The 21592-nt window shown below is 47.2% G+C and overlaps 1 protein-coding gene across 2 annotated transcripts in view; it reads left to right on the top strand.

The window, feature by feature from the left end:
* The window catches only part of SAMD4B (sterile alpha motif domain containing 4B), a 175875-nt gene that overhangs the window by 30119 nt on the left and 124164 nt on the right, over positions 1-21592 (top strand). For both annotated transcript variants that reach the window (XM_082262800.1, XM_082262799.1), the window contains exon 2: positions 5759-6095. In XM_082262800.1, coding sequence (XP_082118926.1) covers positions 5900-6095 — 196 coding nt within the window. In that variant the 5' untranslated portion in view covers positions 5759-5899. The remainder of the gene's footprint in view (positions 1-5758; positions 6096-21592) is intronic.

Here is a 21592-nt window from a genome sequence, read left to right as displayed (position 1 = left end):
ATGGAGAAATATAAAGGAGGTTGGCTGCAGCCCACTTCAGAATATAACCCTGGAAGGGGTTATATAATAGATTATAAAAAGGAAGAGGAAGTGATTGGTGCTGCCAGTATATATGTGAAATACAATAAATAATCTATATTGACATGGTGTGTATACAAAAAGGGAAAAGTAGATGTATGTATGTATGTATATGTAGAGGAAAATAAATGATTAATATATAAATATATAAATCACCTCTGAATTATTAATTTATTTTCCTCTACATATACATACATACAAACATACATACATCTACTTTTCCCTTTTTGTATACACACCATGTCAATATAGATTATTTATTGTATTTCACATATATACTGCTACTGGCAGTGGTGGTAGGAGGCTGGAGCGGTGGATTAGAAAGGAGCACAGCCGCATACATTACATTACTCACTCGTGCATGCTGCACCCCGACCCACACGTTCAGTGTGTCTCACTCTCTGCCCTAGTTTTCTCAATGGCACATTCAGGGAGCCAATCACGCCGTGAGTAGCGGCACAGCGAACCAATCGGGTGTGCAGGCACGCGTGATTGGTTAGCTGTGCAGCTGCTCACGGCGTGATTGGTTGCCTGAATGTGCCATTGAAAAAACTAGGGCGGAGAGTGAGACTCACTGAACGTGTGGGGCGGGCTGCAGCCTGCAGTGGATTGGAAGTGTGAGTTCTCCTCCTGAGTCCCTGCCTAACACGGAAGTCTGCGAGTCCTCCTCCGAGTCCCTCCCCCTGCCTATGCAAATATCGTGACCTCGGCGATATGAATATCGCCTACGGCCACAGAACGATAGTCTATATCATATCGACTATCGTTCAGCCCTACTGAGAACTGTAGAACTCCTGATACTGTTGTACTGTGAAAGTCACTGAATACTTTCCCCCCGCCTGGCACAGCTTGAGGTTGTATGTAGTAGAACTCTGTATAGCTGTCTCTGTAACTGGCATGCTCTGTACAATTCAGGGCCCAAACTGCAGGTGCCCCCTTTGACCTCAAACTCTTCAGGGTCCACTGACTAGGTACCCCCCTCTGTAGCTTCAGGGTCCTCAACCTAGGTACCCCCTTTACAGCTAGCTGACACTGGATCCCAGAACCTCTTCTGGAGTGGTCCCCTCTAACTTCAGGTAGACCCCTAGGGGCAATCTTCAGTACTCACGACCTGTGTAAGCTTTCCTGGGACTGGACCCCTCTCTCTCCGCAGGCTCTCGGTGAACCGGATCCCCTCAGCTCAACTCGGCACTCTCTGGACACTCAGGTGACACCCTGAGGCATCCATCTTCCTCAGACAGGAGGAAAGACAGCCGCACTCTTTCCTGGGACTTTGCTCCCGCCAAAGACCCCCATACCACGCACTTCCCCCCAAACTTATACCCACGCCCAGAATCCCTTGCAGCATAATCTGCCTTCTGTGGTTGTTACAAGCTGGGATGTGTCCCCTGATTGGGCTTCCCACACTGCCCTATGAGAATCCACTCACAGGAGCCAGTAGGGATACTTCTCCACTCAGCAGGCACATCTGGAAGCCCTGACACCCTACTAAATAAATCACAGCACTGCTGTTAAGCAGACAAGGCCCGCTATACATTTATCTAGCACCTAAATCGATCTCTTTAAAATAAAGAGAGATTTTGAGAATCGTGATCTTCATTCTCATTTTTGCCAGGGGGGTTCCAAAAAAACTCAAACTTTTTCTTTTTGTGCACCGCGCGCTCTGATTAACTAAGGAGCCTCTGAACTGAAGCGTGTATCACCACCCACTCCCTGAAGCTGCAGGACCCTCTCGGTCTGTCTGCCCTGGTGGCCATGACGGCAGCCTTACAGTTACTTGTATCTAAGGTTGATATGGCCCTGAAAAGACGGCCTAGCAAGAAGCGGCCCCTGCCTTAACCTCTATCCTCTGCCTCCTCAGAGTCTGAGGTGGATTTGGCTGCCGTGGACTAGTTAGCCCACTGGGTCTGTATCCACGCACCCTGAGTGCTCGGACGAATTCTCCTCCACAGCCGCGCATGAAAAGGCGTTGGTGGAGGCCTCGATTGTGTCAGTGCGGGAAACCTTAAATTTGGAGGACTCAGCTGATGCTGAGTCGGCAATGCCATGGCAGTTTGGCACCCGCAAATCTTCCAAGGTGGCAAAGGTGTTCCCCTTTCCTGCCTACTTAGACTATATTGTCACTAGTCAGTGGGGTTCCTCTAAACGCGTGGTTGGAATACCTTAGTGTTTCGCTAAAAGATATCTCTTTGAGGAGTCTCTTCTAAAGAAACTGGCAGCGCTTCACCTTGATTAGACAGTGATCACTACAGATGCCAGCCTGTCCCAGAGGGGAGGTGTCTTCTTGGGAGTGTTCTTGTCTCCAAGTGTTTGGACTCGAAAGGAGTTCAGTCTTCTGATCAACATCCTAGAGATTCGGCCGATCAGGCTTTGCCTGTCTCAATGGATGGATCGTCTGCTGGGACGCCCAGTGAGCATACAATTGGACAATGCTATGGCTGTGGCAAATGTCAATCATCAAGCGGTCACAAGGAGTGCCCTGGTGGCCTGAGAAGTAGCCGGCATCTTGAGGTGGGCAGAACTATATGTTCCAGGCCCTCTGCTGTGCCCATTCTAGGGGTAGAGAATTGGCAAGCGGACTATCTCAGTCGGCAGGCGTTGGATCCGGGAGAAGGGTCACTTCACCCGGAGGTGTTTCATCAGTTGTGCCTTTGGGGGACCCCCGATGTGGACCTGTTGGCCTCCCATCTCAACAGGAAGGTGCAGAGGTTTGTGTCAAGGTCCTTGTTGGCCCCTTGAGGTCAGTATCGTATGATTTACGCTTTTCCTCCAATTCAACTTCTGTCAAGACTTTTACGCAGAATCGAGGTAGAAGGGATTCCAGTCAATCTGGTGGCACCAGACTGGCCTCACCTATCTTGTACGCAGGCCTGGTAAGGCTGGTAGCAGACGTCGTTTGGAAACTTCCTTTTGGGGAAGATCTGCTGTCCCAGGGACCAATCTTCCATCCTGCTTTACAGTCGCTGGCTTTAACGACTTGACTATTGAAAGCCAGGTGCTGAAGAGCAGAGGGCTGTCGGAGTGGGTGATTCCTACTTTGTTAAAAGCTAGGAAATCTACTTCCAGAAAAGTTTGGAAGGCGTACATTACGGTACTTAGTGTGAGTCCTGGGGGGGTTTCTCCCCGTTCCTTTTCTGTGACTGGCTGTTGGAGTTTCTACAACTGGGTGAAGACAAACATTTGGCTCTGGGCACCATCAAGGGCCAGATTTCTGCCTTGGCCAAATTTCCAACGGCCATTGGCTGCAAAGTCCTTGGTTCCCACTTTTCTGCAGGGAGTTTGCCATCTGGCTCCTCCGGTGTGATCCCTGGTACCTCCGTGGGATCTCAATTTGGTACTATTGGTGAACTCCCTCTGTTCACCCTGTCACAGAAGGTGGCCTTTTTAGTCACTTCTACTTCTGCACCTAGGGTGTCGGAGTTGGCTGCTTTGTCCTGTCGGTCACCTTACCTGGTGGTTCACAGTGACAAAGTGGTGTTGGGACCCTGTCAGGTGTACCTGGCGGTGACTGAGTCGATTTGGAAATCGAATTCTTTGTTCTTATGGATGGACCCTGTAAGGGGCAGGCTACATCTACTTTTCCATTTCCAGATGGATCAGGCAGACCAATGCTACAGGCCTATTCTACTAAGGGTCAGGTTCCTCCTTTCCCTGTCAAGGTGCATTCTACAAGGGCTCTCAGTGCCTCCTGGGCCTTTTGTCATCAGGCGTCAGTGGTGCAGGTGTGCAAGGCAGCTACGTGGCCGTCTGTACACACATTCTAAAGGTTTTACAAGGTTTATGTACTTGCATCTTCGGATGCTGCTTTTGGCTGCAAAGTTTTGCTGGCTGCCGTTGCAGAGGCTCCCGCTTCTTGAAGGGTATCTTTTTCCTGGTGGTGAGCTCCACTTGTTCCTGGTTGAGCTCCTTTTTTATCTGCTTGGCTATGTTTAGCCTTGTTGGGAATTATATGTATTGCTGTGTTTTTCTCACCCCTCATGTTGATACCGCTTTGGGACATCCCAAGGGTCCAGAAGACATGGAGATGTGTCCGTCAGTGAACCTCAGAGAAAAGAATTTTATGGTAAGAAAAAAAATCCAGTTTTCTCTTAGACAGTCCTTTTGGGTAAGATAAGAGAGGGTCGGCAGGAATCGATGTCAGGTTATGTAATAAGCTGCTGTAGCTGCCCCAGGCTACATATATAATTATATTACAACATCAACACTTTGAGATTGGATTTATATTTAGCTGATTTCATTATGTGTCTATATAAACAAAAAACATTTGAGGAAATTCTCTGTAAAGCGTACCTGTACCTTGGCCATGCTAGGCAAAGTTATAAAGTCATTTGCTGCTTAGGATAAATTATAAGTACCCTGTACTTGCCTTCCTCTACCACCAGAGACCTGAGAGAAGTTTCTGGTAAGGGGTTCATATGACGCTCACTGTGTCTCCATATTTTAGTGCACAGTGTATTAAATGGCAAGTCTCAAGACCCAAAAACCATCACATTGTGAGGGATTGTGCATAACCCTTTTAATGGTTTGGTGGACACACAGCCTGGCTCATGATTGCACTCGCACAAGTGCCCCCACAGCACACAGCTTGCTATGGGGGCACCTCCAGAAGGGGAGGAATGGAGAGCGCCAACGTCCCCAGAAGAGGAGGTAGGGGGCCTTTGCAGGTTGGTATAATAAAAAATATTCTTTTACAGCTGCTTTTAAAGAATAAAATTTCTACTGAAGATTTATTTTTTTTCACCACCGTTTGACAGAGCTGGATGCCTAAGCAGGCAATCGCAAAGCGCTGTTACATGAGAGGGAGGTTTTTCCCATGCTCAGATTTAGAAACATGCAGAATTGTTGGGAACTTTTCTTCCACCTGGTGGCCAAACCAAGCAGCGTAGCGGTGATGGGAAGCCAAGCATTAGCTGCTTGTGGGGCTGCTAATATAGTGTGTCTTTTGCTTTATGCTGCATGGTCAAACTACAAGTTAATTTTTAATTCAGGGCTCAACAAATACCAAGCTCAAGGTCGCCATGGCGACTAGAAATTGTGTCCTGGGGCCTCGACTTTTGTCAGCCAATTCAGTTGCCGCAATACACAATTATCACCTGATGCCCAAGAGATGCAGTTCCAGGCGCCGGGCAAGTAGTTTTTTTTTTTTTTTTTCTGCATTTAGCCCTGCTGCTGCGGGCAAACAGCAGGGCTCTTGCTGCCAGCTGGAAGCATTCAGGCGGCCCTGCTGCCACCTAATTGCTTTCACGCACATGCATGCTACCCGCTATGTATCCTGGGCTCCGCTTGCCCATCTGCGGACTGGGAACGGCATAGCAGGCGTTGCAGGGTAGAGGTGAGGAAGGTGGGTGGACACATGTCCGCTTCTCCCCTATCTTGAAAAGTGACTTGTATGACGTTAATTCCGGTTCCCCGTTGATGGTCCCCCCCCCCCCCCCCCACCCAAAAAAAAAGTTTGTATATTGGGATGTTCACATATGCAAATTTAAATGCACGTGTTGGGGTGGATGCCTATGCATTAAAACATTGATTGCGATACACATGCTACATGTCAATTCGCATGCGCACAAGCGGACACCTAGGTTCAAAGCAAATTTGTCAAGCCCTGTTTTAAATATATGTACTTTACCATTTTGTATTACCCTTTTTGTCTTCTAACTTTTTTTTTTTTTTTTTTTTTCAGTCTTAGGATTTTGTGGTGCTTACGTGGCCGTCCATACATCCCCGATGTGCCATCCTGTGGTTGGGCCACCCCTTAACACAGTGTTGTGTGCCATGTCATAGAATTGCTCCTGTGCTTGTTGTTGATTTTCTCACCTGCATCATGAAATTCAGAGACCAGGTGAGCACATTATCCGAGTGGTTCAAGGGCTGGAACGAATGTGAGCAGACAGTGGCTCTTCTGTCTCTGCTGAAGAGGATCACGAGGACACAGGCCCGTTTCCTGCAATTGTGTTTGGAGCACTCACTGTCAGATTGCCCTGAGATACACCTGCTAGAGACAGAGGCAAATAGTGCCGGTGAGTTTGATTTTCCACTTTTATATCCTATTGGTATTATTTCCTTTTTAGTGTTTGAGAGCAATCCACCTTCAAGAAATGAATGCCTGCACAGGTAGCATTTCAATAGATGAAATCCTATGATGAGATGTTACTACTGCGTGTACGACTGTCTGAATACATGTTATAAATTAAAGAACAAAGAAAGGTTCCTGTGTGCCAGTCTAAAAAGGTAATGAATCTAGTTAATATACAATGCCTTGAAAAAGTATTCACACCCCCCCCCCCTAAATTTTACACATTTTGTCATGTTACAACCAAAAACTGAAATTTTTATTCAGATTTTATGTGATAGACCAACACAAAGTGGCACATAATTGTGAAGTGGAAGGAAAATAAATGGTTTTCTAAATTTTTTACAAATATCTGAAAAGTGTGGCATGCATTTTTATTCAGCCCCCTTTTACTCTGATACCCCTAGATAAATTCTTTTTGAACCTATTGCCTTCAGAAGTCACCTCAATAGTAAATAGAGTCCACCTGTGTGTAATTTGATCTTAGTATAATATGTTCTGTGAAGCATTCAGAGGTTTGTTAGAGAACCTTAGTGAACAAACAGCATCATGAAGGCTAAGAAACACACCAGACCGGTCAAGGATAAAGTTGTGAAGTTTTAAAGCAGGGTTAGGTAAAAAGAAAAATATCCCTAGCTTTGAACATCTCACGGAGCACTGTTCAATCCATCATCCGAAAATGGGAAAGAGTATGGCACAACTGCAAACCTATCAAGACATGACCGTCCACCTAAACTGACACCCCGGGCAAGGAGAGCATTAATCAGAGAAGCAGCCAAGAGGCCCATGGTAACTTGAGAAGTTGCATCCACAGCTCAGGTGGGCGAATCTGTCCACAGGACAACTATTGGTCGTGCACTCCACAAATCTGGCCTTTATGGAAGAGTGGCAAAAAGAAAGCCATTTTAAAACATGAAGAAGGTGCTCTGGTCAGATGAGACCAAAATTGAACTTTTTGGCCTTAAAGCAATATGCTATGTGTGGTGAAAAACACTGCACATCACCCTGAACACACCATCCCCACTGTGTAACATGGTGGTGGCCGCAGTATGTTGTGAGGATGATTTTCTTCAACAGGGACGGAGAAGCTGATCAGAGTTGATGAGAAAAGTGGATGGAGCCAAATACAGGGCAATCTTAGAAAAAAAACTGTCTGCAAAAGACTTGAGACTGGGGCGGAGGTTCACCTTCCAGCAGGACAACGACCCTAAACATTTAGGTTTAGATCAGAGCAAATTCGTGTGTTAGAATGCCCCAGTCAAAGTCCAGACCTAAATCCAATTGAGAATCTGTGACAAGACTTGAATATTGCTGTCGCTGACGCTCTCCATCCATTCTGAGAAAGCTTGAGATATTTTGCAAAGAAGAATGGGCAAAAATGTCCCTCTCTAGATGTGCAAAGCTGGTAGAGACATCCCCAAAAATACTTGCAGCTGTAATTGCAGCAAAAGGTGGTTCTACAAAGTATTGACTCAGGGGCTGAATACAAATGTACGCCACGCTTTTCAGATATTTACTTGTAAAAAAACTGAAAACCATCTATCATTTCCTTCCACTCCACAATTTGTACCACTTTGTGTTGGTCAGATGAAAGCCCAATAAAATACATTGACATGACGTGGAAAATTTCAAGGGGTTTTGAATACTTATTCAAAGCACTGTATGTGATGCACAAGCCCCATAAATATAGCAAAACTTCCTTTATTTTTCCTGACTTGTTCCCCCTCCCAGACACTGCAGCTCATAGTTGGCAATGACACTAAAAATCTAAAATCTGCTCCATGACATTGTAATATTGCTTCACCTCTGACAGGTTCTTGTTAAATAATTTAAATTTTTTTTTTTTTTGTTTTGGGTTTTTACGCTATTATTATGTATGGATCATGGCTTATTTGTATGGCCCTTGTTTATATGATACTATAGAGCGGGGATCAAACTACGGCCCTCCAGCTGTTGCGGAACTACACATCCCATGAGGCATTGTGAAACTCTGACATTCACAGACATGACTAGGCATGATGGGAATTGTAGTTCCTGTACAACTGGAGGGCCATAGTTTGAAGACCCCTGCTATAGTGTTTTTTTTTTTTTTTTTTTTTAAAAACCTGCACTAAGAATAATAAATAGGCCTCCATTGCCAACCTTTCCTTTTGAAAATGCTAGTTGCCTAGCAGTCTCTGGTTTAGTACTTTTTAAGCCACTGCCCTGCAGCTTACAGAGCAGAACTTATTCTGCATATTTGTTGTTGTGGGTTGGTAATTAAAGTATTGAAGTTGCAAGGTCCGCATACCTGCTATATAACTTCAGAATAAGGCCAGCAGCCACAGCCTGCCTAGTTCTCTCAGTACAGGTTTTCTTTAAATCAATGTCATGCATCCTGGGGCTGATATGAAGCTGGCAGGGGTTTTCCTGCTCAATAGTTCATTTGCATTTAGGTTTCAGAGTCACTGCTTCATTACACTGTAAAATATTAGGCAGCTCCTAGGACCCAACAGCTTTTTTTAGTTGCCCTTCTTTAGAAAATGCAAAAAGCTGTTGGATTGGGGGTCCGAACACAGAGCCCCTTACTAGCATTATGATTATTCTAATACTGGATTTATAAATCGCCAACAGTTTTTTTTTTTTTTTTTTTTGTGCTGGGCTTTACAAAAAAAAAAAAAAAAAGGGAAACAATAGAATTCACTACCAAGAGGTTTAGGGGGGGTTCTGTTCCTGGGAGTTTACAATCTAATAGGGAGGTACAAAAGGTAATAACCAAATCTTTTTTATTTCTCCCATCCGTTCATTCCTCAGTTATTAGCAGAAGGCAATATAGGCTTCCCTGAAGAGATGAGTCTTCAGGGATCGCCTAAAAGTGGAAGAGTAGGAAATAGCCAGACAGATTGGGGTAGTGAGTTCCAGAGGATGGGGGAGGCTCTGGAGAAATCCTGGACAGAGCATGGCAGGAGAAGACGAGGGAGCTTGAGAGAAAGAGGTCTTGGGTGGAGCGGAGAGGACAGTTTGTGATATTTGGAGACAAGATTGGTGATGTAGCTCTGGGCAGAGTTGTAAATGGCTTTGTATGTTGTTCGTGTTTTTGAAGTTTATTTGTTGGGCAATGGGAAGCCAGTACAGGGATTGGCAGGGAGGGGTAGCAGACGCTGAGCGGTTGGTAAAGTGGATGAGCCTGGCTCATGATGGACTGAAGAGGGGACAGCCTATGAAGAGATAGGCCAATGAGGGGGGAGTTAAAATAGTCAAGGCGAGAGAGAACGAGAGTAGGGTTGCACCAATACTAGACATTTGCATGGGTATCGGTACTCGTGCAAATGTACCAGTACCTGATACCTTCTGGCTTCTTTTTTTCATCTGTCGGCGGGATTTCCCCGCTAACAGCTGAAATTTAAAGAAAAGATTGCCAGCAATTTATTGATAAGGAGCGGAGCCGCCACATCCCTAACAACCAATGACATTTCAGCCACAAAGGTGACCCCATTAGGTAGCACTGTTATAGGTTTGGCGGGGGGAGCAATCTCGATGCTCGTAGACTGGCCGTTCACTAACAGGCAGCGGAGAACTATAGCTCCCACCATGCAGTGTGGGCCTCACGCTGTGAGCGAGCTTCCTAGTTATTGAGCTAGCGGGCAGGTGGCCCCTCCTTTTGAGCTGTCATTGCTGGCTTTGACTACTATAGCAAGGCCATCAAAGTGAGCCCAGAGTATGATCCAGAGAGAGGGCAGAGATGGGACAGGACAGCAATGTCTTCCCAGACTCTGAAGCTCCTCCAGCATCAAGGAGCATTGGAGCTGCTGGCTTTAAACTTTTCTGCTCATCCTCACCATCTGGCTCTTCAGGCTTCTGCATGAGAATGGAGGGGCCATGGTGTATGGTGCGTGCATGGGCCAGCACTGTACTCATCACCCCTGTGCTTCTTTATCCTCACTCCCCTGTCCTCATTTGCTGCCAAATGTAAAAGCATATTTCATGGAAGAACACAAACTTCCAAGATATTCTAAGTGTATCTAAACACAAGAATAAAAATGTAATCTATTGCATGTAGGGACTGCATAAATCTACTTTTTTTCTTTTTCTAGGTTTTTTATTCTTTTATTTTTACCAGGTGAATCTTCCAGTAACACCTATTCTGTCCTAAGGTGACAATGCTTACTGTTCTATATCTATGGAAAAGCAGAGTTGTCTTGCTAGGAAAGGAAGTGTTGACTACTGAACACCTCTCTCCCTCTTTAACCTGGGGGAGGTGTTTTGTAGTTTACAGACGTGAACAGGGCAAAGAGGATAGCAGAGAGCACAGTAAATTACAAGGCTTCTTTCAGGAACAAAAGATTTTTTTTTTTTTTTTGCAGCTATTCAATGGATATAATAAAATTTATGGTTTTAATGGATCAAAAGGGAACAAAAAAGAGAAGGTCATTGTTAGGGTTACTTTTTTTAAGTATGATCTTGTGCAAGAGAGCAAACTGAAAGGACATCTTTAAATATACCCATCCTATACCTGGGTAACTGTATACAGTGCATTGCGAAAATATTCGGCCCCCTTGAACTTTTCGACCTTTTGCCACATTTCAGGCTTCAAACATAAAGATATAAAACTGTAATTTTTTGTGAAGAATCAACAAGTGGGACACGATCATGAAGTGGAACGAAATTTATTGGATATTTCAAACTTTTTTAACAAATAAAAAACTGAAAAATTGGGCGTGCAAAATTATTCAGCCCCCTGAAGTTAATACTTTGTAGCACCACCTTTTGCTGCGATTACAGCTGTAAGTCGCTTGGGGTATGGCAAAACAGCTCGAGCTCAGTGAGGTTGGATGGAGAGCGTTTTATGAACAGCAATTTTCAGTTCTTTCCACAGATTCTCGATTGGAATCAGGTCTGAACTTTGACTTGGCCATTCTAACACCTGGATAGGTTTGTTTGTGAACCATTCCATTGTAGATTTTGCTTTATGTTTTGGATCATTGTCTTGTTGGAAGACAAATCTCCGTCCCAGTCTCAGGGCTTTTGCAGACTCCATCATGTTTTCTTCCAGAATGGTCCTGTATTTGGCTCCATCCATCAATTTTAACCATCTACCCTGTCCCTGCTGAAGAAAAGCAGGCCCAAATCATGATGCTGCCACCACCATGTTTGACAGTGGGGATGGTGTGTTCAGGGTGATGAGCTGTGTTGCTTTTACGCCAAACATAACGTTTTGCATTGTTGCCAAAAAGTTCGATTTTGGTTTCATCTGACCAGAGCACCTTCTTCCACATGTTTGGTGTGTCTCCCAGGTGGCTTGTGGCAAACTTTAAACGACACTTTTTATGGAAATCTTTAAGAAATGGCTTTCTTCTTGCCACTCTTCCATAAAGGCCAGATTTGTGCAGTATATGACTGGTTGTTTTCCTATGGACAGAGTCTCCCACCTCGGCTGTAGATCTCTGCAGTTCATCCAGAGTGATCATGGGCCTCTTGGCTGCATCTCTGATCAGTCTTCTCCTTGTATGAGCTGAAAGTTTAGAGGGACGGCCAGGTCTTCGTAGATTTGCAGAGGTCTGATACTCCCATTTCAATATTATCGCCTGCACAGTGCTCCTTGGGATGTTTAAAGCTTGGGAAATCTTTTTGTATCCAAATCCAGCTTTAAACCTCTCCACAACAGTATCTCGGACCTGCCTGGTGTGTTCCTTGTTCTTCATGATGCTCTCTGCGCTTTAAACGGACCTCTGAGACTATCACAGTGCAGGTGCATTTATACGGAGACTTGATTACACACAGGTGGCTTCTATTTCATTAGTCATTTAGGTCAACATTGTATCATTCAGAGATTCTCACTGAACTTCTGGAGAGAGTTTGCTGCACTGAAAGTAAAGGGGCTGAATAATTTTGCACGCCCAATTTTTCAGTTTTTTATTTGTTAAAGTTTGAAATATCCAATAAATTTCGTTCCACTTCATGATTGTGTCCCACTTGTTGATTCTTCACAAAAAATTACAGTTTTATATCTTTGTTTGAAGCCTGAAATGTGGCAAAAGGTCAAAGTTCAAGGGGGCCAAATACTTTAGCAATGCACTGTATCTCTGCTCTAGGTGGGTTCACCTCTGATACATCCCCATACACCTCCTTCAGTTGGATACCAGCCCAGCTTGTATACTGTACGGTATGGGGCAAGAAAAATCCAGATGGCTGCGCACCAACCATCCACTTTAAAATAAAAGTTAAGACCAAAATGACAGGTGGTACAAATACAGTAAAGGACTGACTGGTAAAGTTGTTTCGCACTTAAACCACCACCTCTTCTAATGTCCCCTGCTAGCGATCTTGGCATGTCCTCTTCTACGTAGGTCACAATGGCAAGCCACTTGCTATGGGGTTGAGTGTACTCCAAAGCTGATCTGTGTGCATCCACAGACACACACAGTGCTGCTCGGCCCTGCCCTCTAATCCCTTCTCCACTGGATTTGACTGACAGCAGCAGTCAATGAAGTAAATTAAGAAAAAAATCTTAAGATTTTAGAACCACTTTAAAGCTGGCCTATGTGTAGCTGCTGACTTTTTCGTTTTTAAAGGGGGGAGAGGGGAGGCTGGAACACCGCTTTAATTTACAACATACTTTTTTTTTTTTTATGTGAAAATCAATGGTTCCCTATGGGAGCCTATTGATTTGAATGGAAGTCGCATTCCAAGTCTCATCATGATGGTCTGACTTGTGGTGCGAATTGCGAGGACCTTAAGGGAAAATTCCACGCCAAAATGGGGAAAAAAAAATGGCGTCCACCCCCCCCAGGTTTTATACCAGGCCCTTTGGGTCTGGTATGGATTTTGAGGGGAACTCCATGCAAAAAATCGGCGTGGGGTCCCCCCCGTAATCCATACCTGACCATTATCCACGCATGCAGGTCAGGAAAGGTGAGGGGATGAGCGTGCGGCCCCACCCCCTCCTTGACCATACTAGGCCACACGCCCTCAACATGGGGCGGGGGGGGGCTCTGCACCCACCCCAAAGCACCTAGTCCTAATGTTGATGGGGACAAGGGCCTTTTCCCGACAACCCTGGGCGGTGGTTGTGGAGGTCTGCGGGCAGGGGGTTATTGGAATCTGGATGCCCCTATAACAAGGGGGCCCCCCAGATCCTGCCCCCCTGTGTGAATGGGTATTGGGGTACATTGTACTCCTACCCATTCACCCCAAAAAGGCAGTGTAGTGTAAATAATGTCAAGAGACGGTTTTGAGAAGTCCTTTATTAAAAATTGTCCTCCGATCTTCCTCTGGTCTTCTCCGCTGCCAATCTGGTCCTCCTCCAACAATGTCTCCCATGATTATGCCAGCTCCGCTCTTTGCGGGTTTTTATATAGCTGTGGGGTGGGGCCACCCTGAGACCCCGCCCCTTGTGTCGTCACCTGACGATGCGTAACGGCACAAGGGGGCAGGGTCTCCGGGTGACGTCACGGGGTGGCCACGCCTCACGGCTACATAAGAGGCCGCAAAGTGGCATAATCGTGGGGAGACATTGTCGGAGGAGGATCGGATTGGCAGCGGAGAAGACCAGAGGAAGATTTTTAATAAAGTAATTGCCCCCTGATTTTTTTGATTTTTTTTTTTTTTTTTTTTTCTTTCATATTTGTAACCCTTAAATGATTCAGATCATTAAACACATTTTATTACGCAAAGATAACCCTAGAAAATACAAAAAGGAGTTATTAAAGAATTTCACTTATTAAGGAAAAAACTGTCCAAACCTGCCTGGCCCTATGTGAAAAAGTAATTGCTAATGCGAATTCATAAATTAACTGTGATTAACCACATATTTTAGAAATTTTGAGCTAAATTTCACTTGCTACCCCATGGCCTGATTAACGCTAAACCTGTTGAATCAAGAAACCACTTAAATAGAAGCTGTCTGACAAAGTGAAGCACGCTAAAAGAACTTAAAAAGCAACCCATCATACCGCAATCTAAAGAAATGCAAGAACAGATGAGAAAGTAAATTACACATATCAGTCCGGAAAGACTTTGATTCTAAGGCTTTGGGACTTCAGCGAACCACGGTGAGAGCCATTATGCACAAATGGAGAAAACTTGGAGCAGTGGTGAACCTTCCCCAGAATGGCCTGTCTACCAAAATTACTCCCAAGAGCATGACAACATCTCATCCAGGAGGTCATAAAAACATAAACAAAGAACCACAGGCCTCATTTGCCTCAGCTAAGGTCAGTATTTGTGATTTAGCAAAAGGAGACTGCGCAAAAATGGCATCCATGGGAGAGTTCCAAGATGAAAGCCACTGCTGACCAGAAAGAACACAAAGGCTCGTCCCACATTTGCCACAAAAATCTTGATTATTCCCAAGACTTTTGGACAAATATTCTGTGAACTAATGAGACAAAAGCTGAACTTTTTGGAAGGTGTGCGTCCCGTTACGTCTGGCATAAAACTAACACAGCTTTTCATAAAAATAACAGCATACCAACAGTCACGTGGTGGTAGTCTAATGGTCTGGTGCTGCTATGCAGCATTAGGACCTGGACGACTTGCCATAATTGATGGAACCATGAATTCCGCGCTCTAACGGAAAATCCTGAAAAATGTCTGTCTGCCCGCCCGTTTTGTGAGCTTAAAAGATCTTGGGTAATGCAGCAGGACAATTATCCAAAACACACCAGCAAGTCCACCACTGGCCCTAAAAAATTAAGGTTTTGAAGTGGCCAAGTCAAAGTCCAGACTTAAATTCGATTAAGATGCTTAAACGGGCTGTTCATGCTCGAAAACCCTCCAATGCGGCTGAATTGAAACAATTCTTTATAGAGTAGGCCAAAATTCCTCCACAGCGATGTGAAAGACTCATTGCCAGTTTTCGCAAACGATTGATTGCAGTTGGCTCAGCCAGTTGTTAGGTTTAGTGGACAATACTTTTTCGCATAGGGCCAGGCTGGTTTGGACAGCTTTTTTCCCTTAATAAATGAAATCCTTTAAAAATTGCATTTTGTATTTACTATTGGTTTATCTTTGTGTAATGTTAGAATTTGTTTGATCTGAATCATTTAAGTGTGACAAATATGCAAAAAAAATCAAAATCAAGAAGGGGGCAAAATCTTTCACAGCACTGTAAATCTTTTTTTTTTTTTTTTGCAGGAAAACTCAAGATTTGTATGTCACTTCAACTGCCTATGGTCTGGTTGTTTGACATCCAATTTCCACAATATGCTTTGTTTGAATTGCACAGGTTTGTGATAATTGTACTAGAAGGGGATAGAATGATCAAACACTTTATTTTGCTTAGTGTAACTTAACCACTTAACGCAAACTGTCTACGTCGGATGCCTTCAAGTGGTTGTACCGGGTGGATGCCTCTAGCTAGAGGCATTATCCCGGTGCCCTTTTTTAGAGCCGTCGGTCGGCTTTCCAGCGGTAATGTCCGATGCAGCTCGGGAGCCGCTCGATCGTCACCCCAGCGAGCGGGAGGGGGCGCCCCTCCCGCCACCTTCCGTGGCTCTGCCCGGGTCTCCCCTCCCACCGGTAGACACGAGCAACCAGCCGGTGTGTCCACCAGCTGGATGTAGACCCGATCAAAGCCGAATGCGGCTTCGATCAGGTCTCCGATGACGTAACCTAGAGGCGGCATCCATGACGTCACGCCCGGGTTACTCGGCTGCTAAAGGCTCCAAATTGAAAAAGTGAGTGTATTCAAAAATGCAGTTTTCGGCGTTTTGAAAACATGGAAGTGTAGTGGAGGGGTCTAGAGTCTTTTAGACCCCGATCCCTCCATAAAGAGCACCTGTCACTGCCTATTGCTGTCACAAGGGATGTTTACATTGCTTGTGACAGCAATAAAAGTGATCAGATTTTTTTTTTTAAAAACCTGTGGTAAAATAAAAAAAAAGAAATGGGAAAAAAAAAATCATTTTTGCTTCCCCCGTCGCCGTGAGCTTGCGCACTAAAAAAATGTATACTGAAATCGCACCCGCAAATTAAATCGCTGTTCAAAACACGTGAGGTATTGCCGCGATCGCCAGAGCGTGAGCAATAATTTAAAAAAAAGAGCTACTCTCAAACTCTAAACTGGTAACTGTTAAAAGTGTCCCCTATGGGGATTTTTATTGACCGTAGTTTGTCGCCATTCAGCGGTTGTGCGCAATTTTAAACCGTAACCTGTTGGGTATGTATTTACTCTACGTGACATCTTTTGCAATATACAAAAAATGTGGCTAAGTTTACTGTTTAGTTTTTTTTTAAATGTAGTGAAATGTATTTTCTCTTACGTCCTCCGACAGTCGCCGCCACTTCATAATCTTCACTAATGGGGTAATTGACCTTTGCTCCGCAGGAGTAGCTAGGCAACAAGATTTGTTAATATCAAAGCTTTTAGCATATCACACCCCTAGGGGGTGGTCCCCTCAGTCAATACCTCCCTGCTTCCAGCATTCTCAACTCAGTTTTCAATTGCCTAGCTTAGGAGTAGCTGGCTGTTCTGTGCTGGGGCTTTCAGTCTCAGCCTTCTATCCTCTTTTTGATTTTATTTCAAGTGTTTCTCTTTCTTTTACTTAGCTGTTTTTTTCTCAGCATTAGTTTAGTTTTCTTCGGATGAAGATGATCATGCGGAGCTGGGTCTCGGTCTGGCCACCCTGGATCCCAGGGCTGAGAGCCAGGGGTTTCCCCAGCCTGCCATCGAGCGTTCAGCTCCGGTTTCCCTGACATATTGAACGACCCATCCCTGTTCGCTGCAGGGATGCTGCTTGTGAGGTGGCTACCTCACCGGACGCCATTTGCGGTTTCGCACCGCAGTCCACTGCGTCCTGGCTGCGACACTCCCTGTCCTCAGTACAGCGGTTTGGTCGCTAGAGAAGGCTCCCCACGCCATACGGACTGGTAAGTAAATTTCTATGTGGGGACCTGTCTGTTTGGGTGTCAGTCTGTGACTGTGTGACCCTGCATGTCTGTGTAAGTGCTGAGCTCCCTGTCAGATTCCTGTGTGGAATCGCTGCCTTTCTGTGGGCTGCGGGGGGGGCTCTCCCACTCTGCTGTGTGAGATGTATGGGGCAGACTGGGCTCAGACATGCTATGCGGCGACCGCTGATGCAGCCCGCCATTTTTCTCGGCAAACTGTGGTGACCGGCCCTGTGTGTTACAGCGCGGTGTTTTGGCGCCAAACGCCGCCATTTTGGCGGCGATCGCTCCTGCAAGCACATGTCGGCGCCATTTTCTTATTGCCTTGATTCCCTCAGCCGAGCGGCCATGTTTGTGAAGCCTTCATAGGCTATATAGGGCGGTCAGTCATTGCATCACTTCCTTTTTCACTGGAACAGCGATCGGTGGCAGCAGCTGTGTGCTCTCTCCAGGTTTTTGCCTTCCTTATCCTGTATTTCCTTGCTCAGTGCTCCTTATCCCTGCGGGGGTCGGTACATACAGTAGTGTGCGGTGGGCTGCGCTCGCCGCCATCTTAAAGGGGCAGTACTTTATTTTCAGTTGATACTGGGGCATGGATTCTCAGGATTGCAAGTTTCCTCCCACCTTGGTGGGGGGCCAAGGGGCTGCTGCATCCCCCGAGGGGGCTGATCTGGCTGCTGTTGTAGCGAACTTGGCTTCTCAGGTGCAGATGCTAATGGCTGATCGATCCGCAAAACGGCCCAGGTTATCTATTTCCTCTGATTCAGAGGGCGATGGGGCTGCTATGGCTGGAGTGCCCTTCTCAGGGTCTCATTCATCTCTGGACCTTGTGGGGTCTGAGGGGGAGGCTGAGGTAGGAGTTGATACTTCTCCCCCTCTCCCCCCGGCTCGCCTGAAGAGCTTGCACTTATGGATGAGTTGATTACTTCTATCAAGGAAACACTGCATCTGCAGGATGAACCGTGTCCTCCTGCTTTGATGTCCTCTTATGGGACGAAAAGGAAACGCAAATCAGCGCAGGTTTTTCCCTGCCCTGCGGAATTTCAGCACGCTGTTGATGAGCAATGGCGCAATTTAAAGAAGCCTTTTACTGTGCCAAGTAAGTTCAAGCTGCGTTATCCATTTACACCCACCACTGATGAGCGTTGGTGTGTGCCGCCTCAGGTGGATCACGCGGTGGCAGTTTTGAATAAATCTACTGCGATTCCTGCTGAGGATACCCCGGTGTTCCGGGACCCTACGGACAGGAGATTGGAGTCTCTGGCCCGTCATACTTATACGGTTGCTGGTTCTATGCTGAAGCCTATTTTTGCTTCCATTATGGCAGCCCGAGCTATTGCAGATTGGACGCAGGTGCTCAGGCGCACCCTGGTGGCTGACTCTGCTCCGCCGACAACGTTGGCTATGGTAGATCAAATTCATCAGGGTGTCATGTATTTGTGCGATGCGGACTTGGATTTAGTCCCTTTTTGGCTGCGCGCCTCTCCAGTGTAGATGTGTTGAACCGTCGCCTGATATGGCTGAAATGTTGGTCGGTTGACCAATCTTCTCGCAAGACTCTAGCTAATCTTCCCTACGCGGGATCTCGCCTTTTTGGCGAGTCTTTGGATTTTCTGATAAAGGGAATTTCCGGGGGTAAGAGCACTCTCTTACCCCAAACTCACAAGAATAAGTTTGTTCGCGGTAAGAAGAATACCTCGTTTAGGCCCTCTCAGGGGTCCTTTCATGCCTTTCGGTCGCAATACAAGGGCAAGCCCTTCAAGGGCCAAGGCTCCCAGAAGAAGCCGTGGGCAGGTAAGCAGAAGTCCGGCCAGTCCAGGTCCGCTGCCCATACCATTTCGGCCTGAAGGGGCGCCCTCACCTGGTTCTGGGGTGGGGGGACGTTTGCTCGGTTTTCTTCAACCCTGGCTGGCCCGCATTCGGGACAGGTGGGTTCAGGAAATAGTTTGATCTGGATACAAGATCGAGTTTCTCTCTCGGCCGGCGAGCAGATTTTTTCCCTCAATCTTCAGCTGTCTCCGGAGCGTTTGCAGGATCTGCACCTGGCGGTGCGGGATCTGCGGGCCCAGGGAGTGGTGGTTCCGGTGCCTCATCGGGACAGGTTTTGGGGGTTCTACTCCAATCTGTTCACTGTGCCCAGAAAGGAGGGCAAAGTGCGTCCGATTCTGGACTTGAAAGCTCTGAACCGCTTTGTGCGGGTTCGCAAGTTCCGCATGGAATCCCTGCGCTCAGTGGTGGCTGCCCCGAGTCCGGGGGAATTCATGGCCTCCATCGATCTGAAGGATGCGTACCTTCACATCCCCATTTTCGAGGGTCACCAGAGGTACCTTCGATTCGCCATTGCGGAGGATCATTACCAATTCGTGGCGTTACCCTTCGGTCTCGCTTCGGCTCCGGGTTTTCACCAAGGTGCTTGCGCCGGTCCTGGCTTTATTGAGAGCCCAGGGCGTCTGTCTTGGGATATCTGGACGATATCTTGCTTCGGTCTGCGACCAGTCAGGGCCTGGTGAACAACCTGTCCACCACGATGCAGACTCTGCAGGAGTTTGGTTGGACGATAAATTTTCCAAAATCGACGTTGTGTCCGGTTCTTCTTCCCTACCTGGGGATGATCCTGGACTCTGCTCAAGCGAAGGTCTTCCTGCCCGAAGACAAGCTCCGGACACTTCAGGACGAGGTCAGGTCCCTCAGGGACACTCAGTGCTCGTCCCTCCGGACATGTATGAGATGTCTAGGTCTAATGGTCTCGACTTTCGAGGCGATTCCCTTCGCCCAGTTTCACACGCGGGGTCTTCAGGCGGAGATCTTGGCCAAGTGGGACGGGCGTCCACAATCTCTGGATCGGCAGCTTTCGTTGAGCCGCCACACCCGAAGGGGTCTTTTGTGGTGGCTCCAGTCCCCGGTGGTGTCGGGGGGCAAGTCCTTTCGTCCCTTGTCGTGGACGGTGATCACCACGGATGCCAGCCCGTCGGGCTGCGGTGGTGTTCTGGGCGTTCTGTCCGCCCAGGGAACTTGGTCGGAGGAGTAATCCTCCCTTCCGATCAACATTCTGGAATTGCGAGCGATAAAACTTTGTGTTGGTCGGAACGGCTTCAGGGCCGTCCGGTTCGGGTTCAGACGGACAATGCCACAGCGGTGGCCTACATCAACCATCAAGGGGGCACCAGGAGTGCCCGTGCTGCTCGGGAAGTAAACAGCATTCTGTCGTGGGCCGAGACGCACGTCCCGGCGATAACGGCTGTACACATTCCGGGGGTGGAGAACTGGCAGGCGGACTATCTGAGTCTCCAGACCCTGGACCAGGGGGAATGGTCCCTTCACCCGGATGTCTTCCAGATGTTGTGCGAGAAGTGGGGTCTTCCGGATGTGGACCTGTTCGCGTCTCGTCTGAACAACAAGGTGGAAAGGTTCGTGGCAAGGACGCGCGATCCTCGGGCAGAAGCCTCAGACGTGTTAGTGGCGCCCTGGCATCAGTATCGTCTGATGTATGCCTTTCCACCGATTCAGCTGCTGTCCAGGCTGCTTCGCAGATTGGCCTCGGAACCGCACGTGGTGATTCTGGTGGCACCGGACTGGCCTCGCCGGTCTTGGTACGCAGACCTTGTAAATCTGGCAGTCGACGCTCCGTGGCGTCTGCCGCTTCGGGACGACCTTCTGTCTCAAGGGCCGATATTCCATCCTGCTTTACAGTCGCTGGCTTTAACGGCCTGGCTGTTGAAAGCCAGGTCCTGAAGGATAGGGGTCTCTCTCCTGAGGTCATTCCCACTTTGATCAAGGCTAGAAAAGCCTCTTCGGGAAAAATTTACTACCGTACTTGGAAAGCGTACTTTGCCTGGTGTGAGTCCTGGGGGTATTCCCCTCGCTCATACTCGGTGTCGAGAGTATTGGCTTTCCTCCAAACTGGAGTGGACCAGCGTTTGTCGCTGGCCACAATTAAGGGTCAGATTTCTGCGCTGGCCGTTCTTTTTCAGCGCCCAGTGGCGTCTAATTCATTGATTAGCACCTTTTGTTCAGGGGGTGCGACATTTGGCCCCTCCTAGGAGGGAACCTTTGCCTCCTCCGTGTTACAACGGGCTCCTTTGAAAAGATCAGGGAGATCTCGTTGTCTCTGTTGTCCAAAAAGGTTGCCTTTTTGGTGGCGATCACTTCGGCTCGCAGGGTGTCGGAGCTGGCGGCTTTGTCCTGCAGCTCTCCCTACTTGGTGATTCACTTGGATAAGGTGGTCTTGCGACCTAACCCATCTTTTCTTCCGAAACGGATCTCGGAGTTTCACCTGAATGAGGACATTGTCTTGCCTTCGCTTTGCGCGAAGCCTAAGCATCCGAAGGAGGTGGCTTTGCATGCCTTGGATGTTGTTCGGGCGATCAGGGTTTACCTGTCATCGACTAAGTCCTTTCGCAAGTCGGATTCCCTATTCGTCCTTCCAGAGGGACCTCGGAAGGGCATGGCGGCGTCGGCTGCTACCATCGCCAAATGGATCAGACAGACGATTGTGCAAGCCTATGCTTTGAGGGGGAAGGTTCCTCCTATCCCTGTGAAGGCGCACTCTACCAGATCTCTGAGTACGTCTTGGGCCTA

This window comes from Pelophylax lessonae (assembly GCF_965119305.1).
Source record: "Pelophylax lessonae genome assembly, chromosome: 7".
Lineage (NCBI taxonomy): Eukaryota > Metazoa > Chordata > Amphibia > Anura > Ranidae > Pelophylax > Pelophylax lessonae.
The sequence above is the reverse complement of the archived record's forward strand: the minus strand, read 5'-3'. Positions and strand labels throughout refer to the sequence as shown.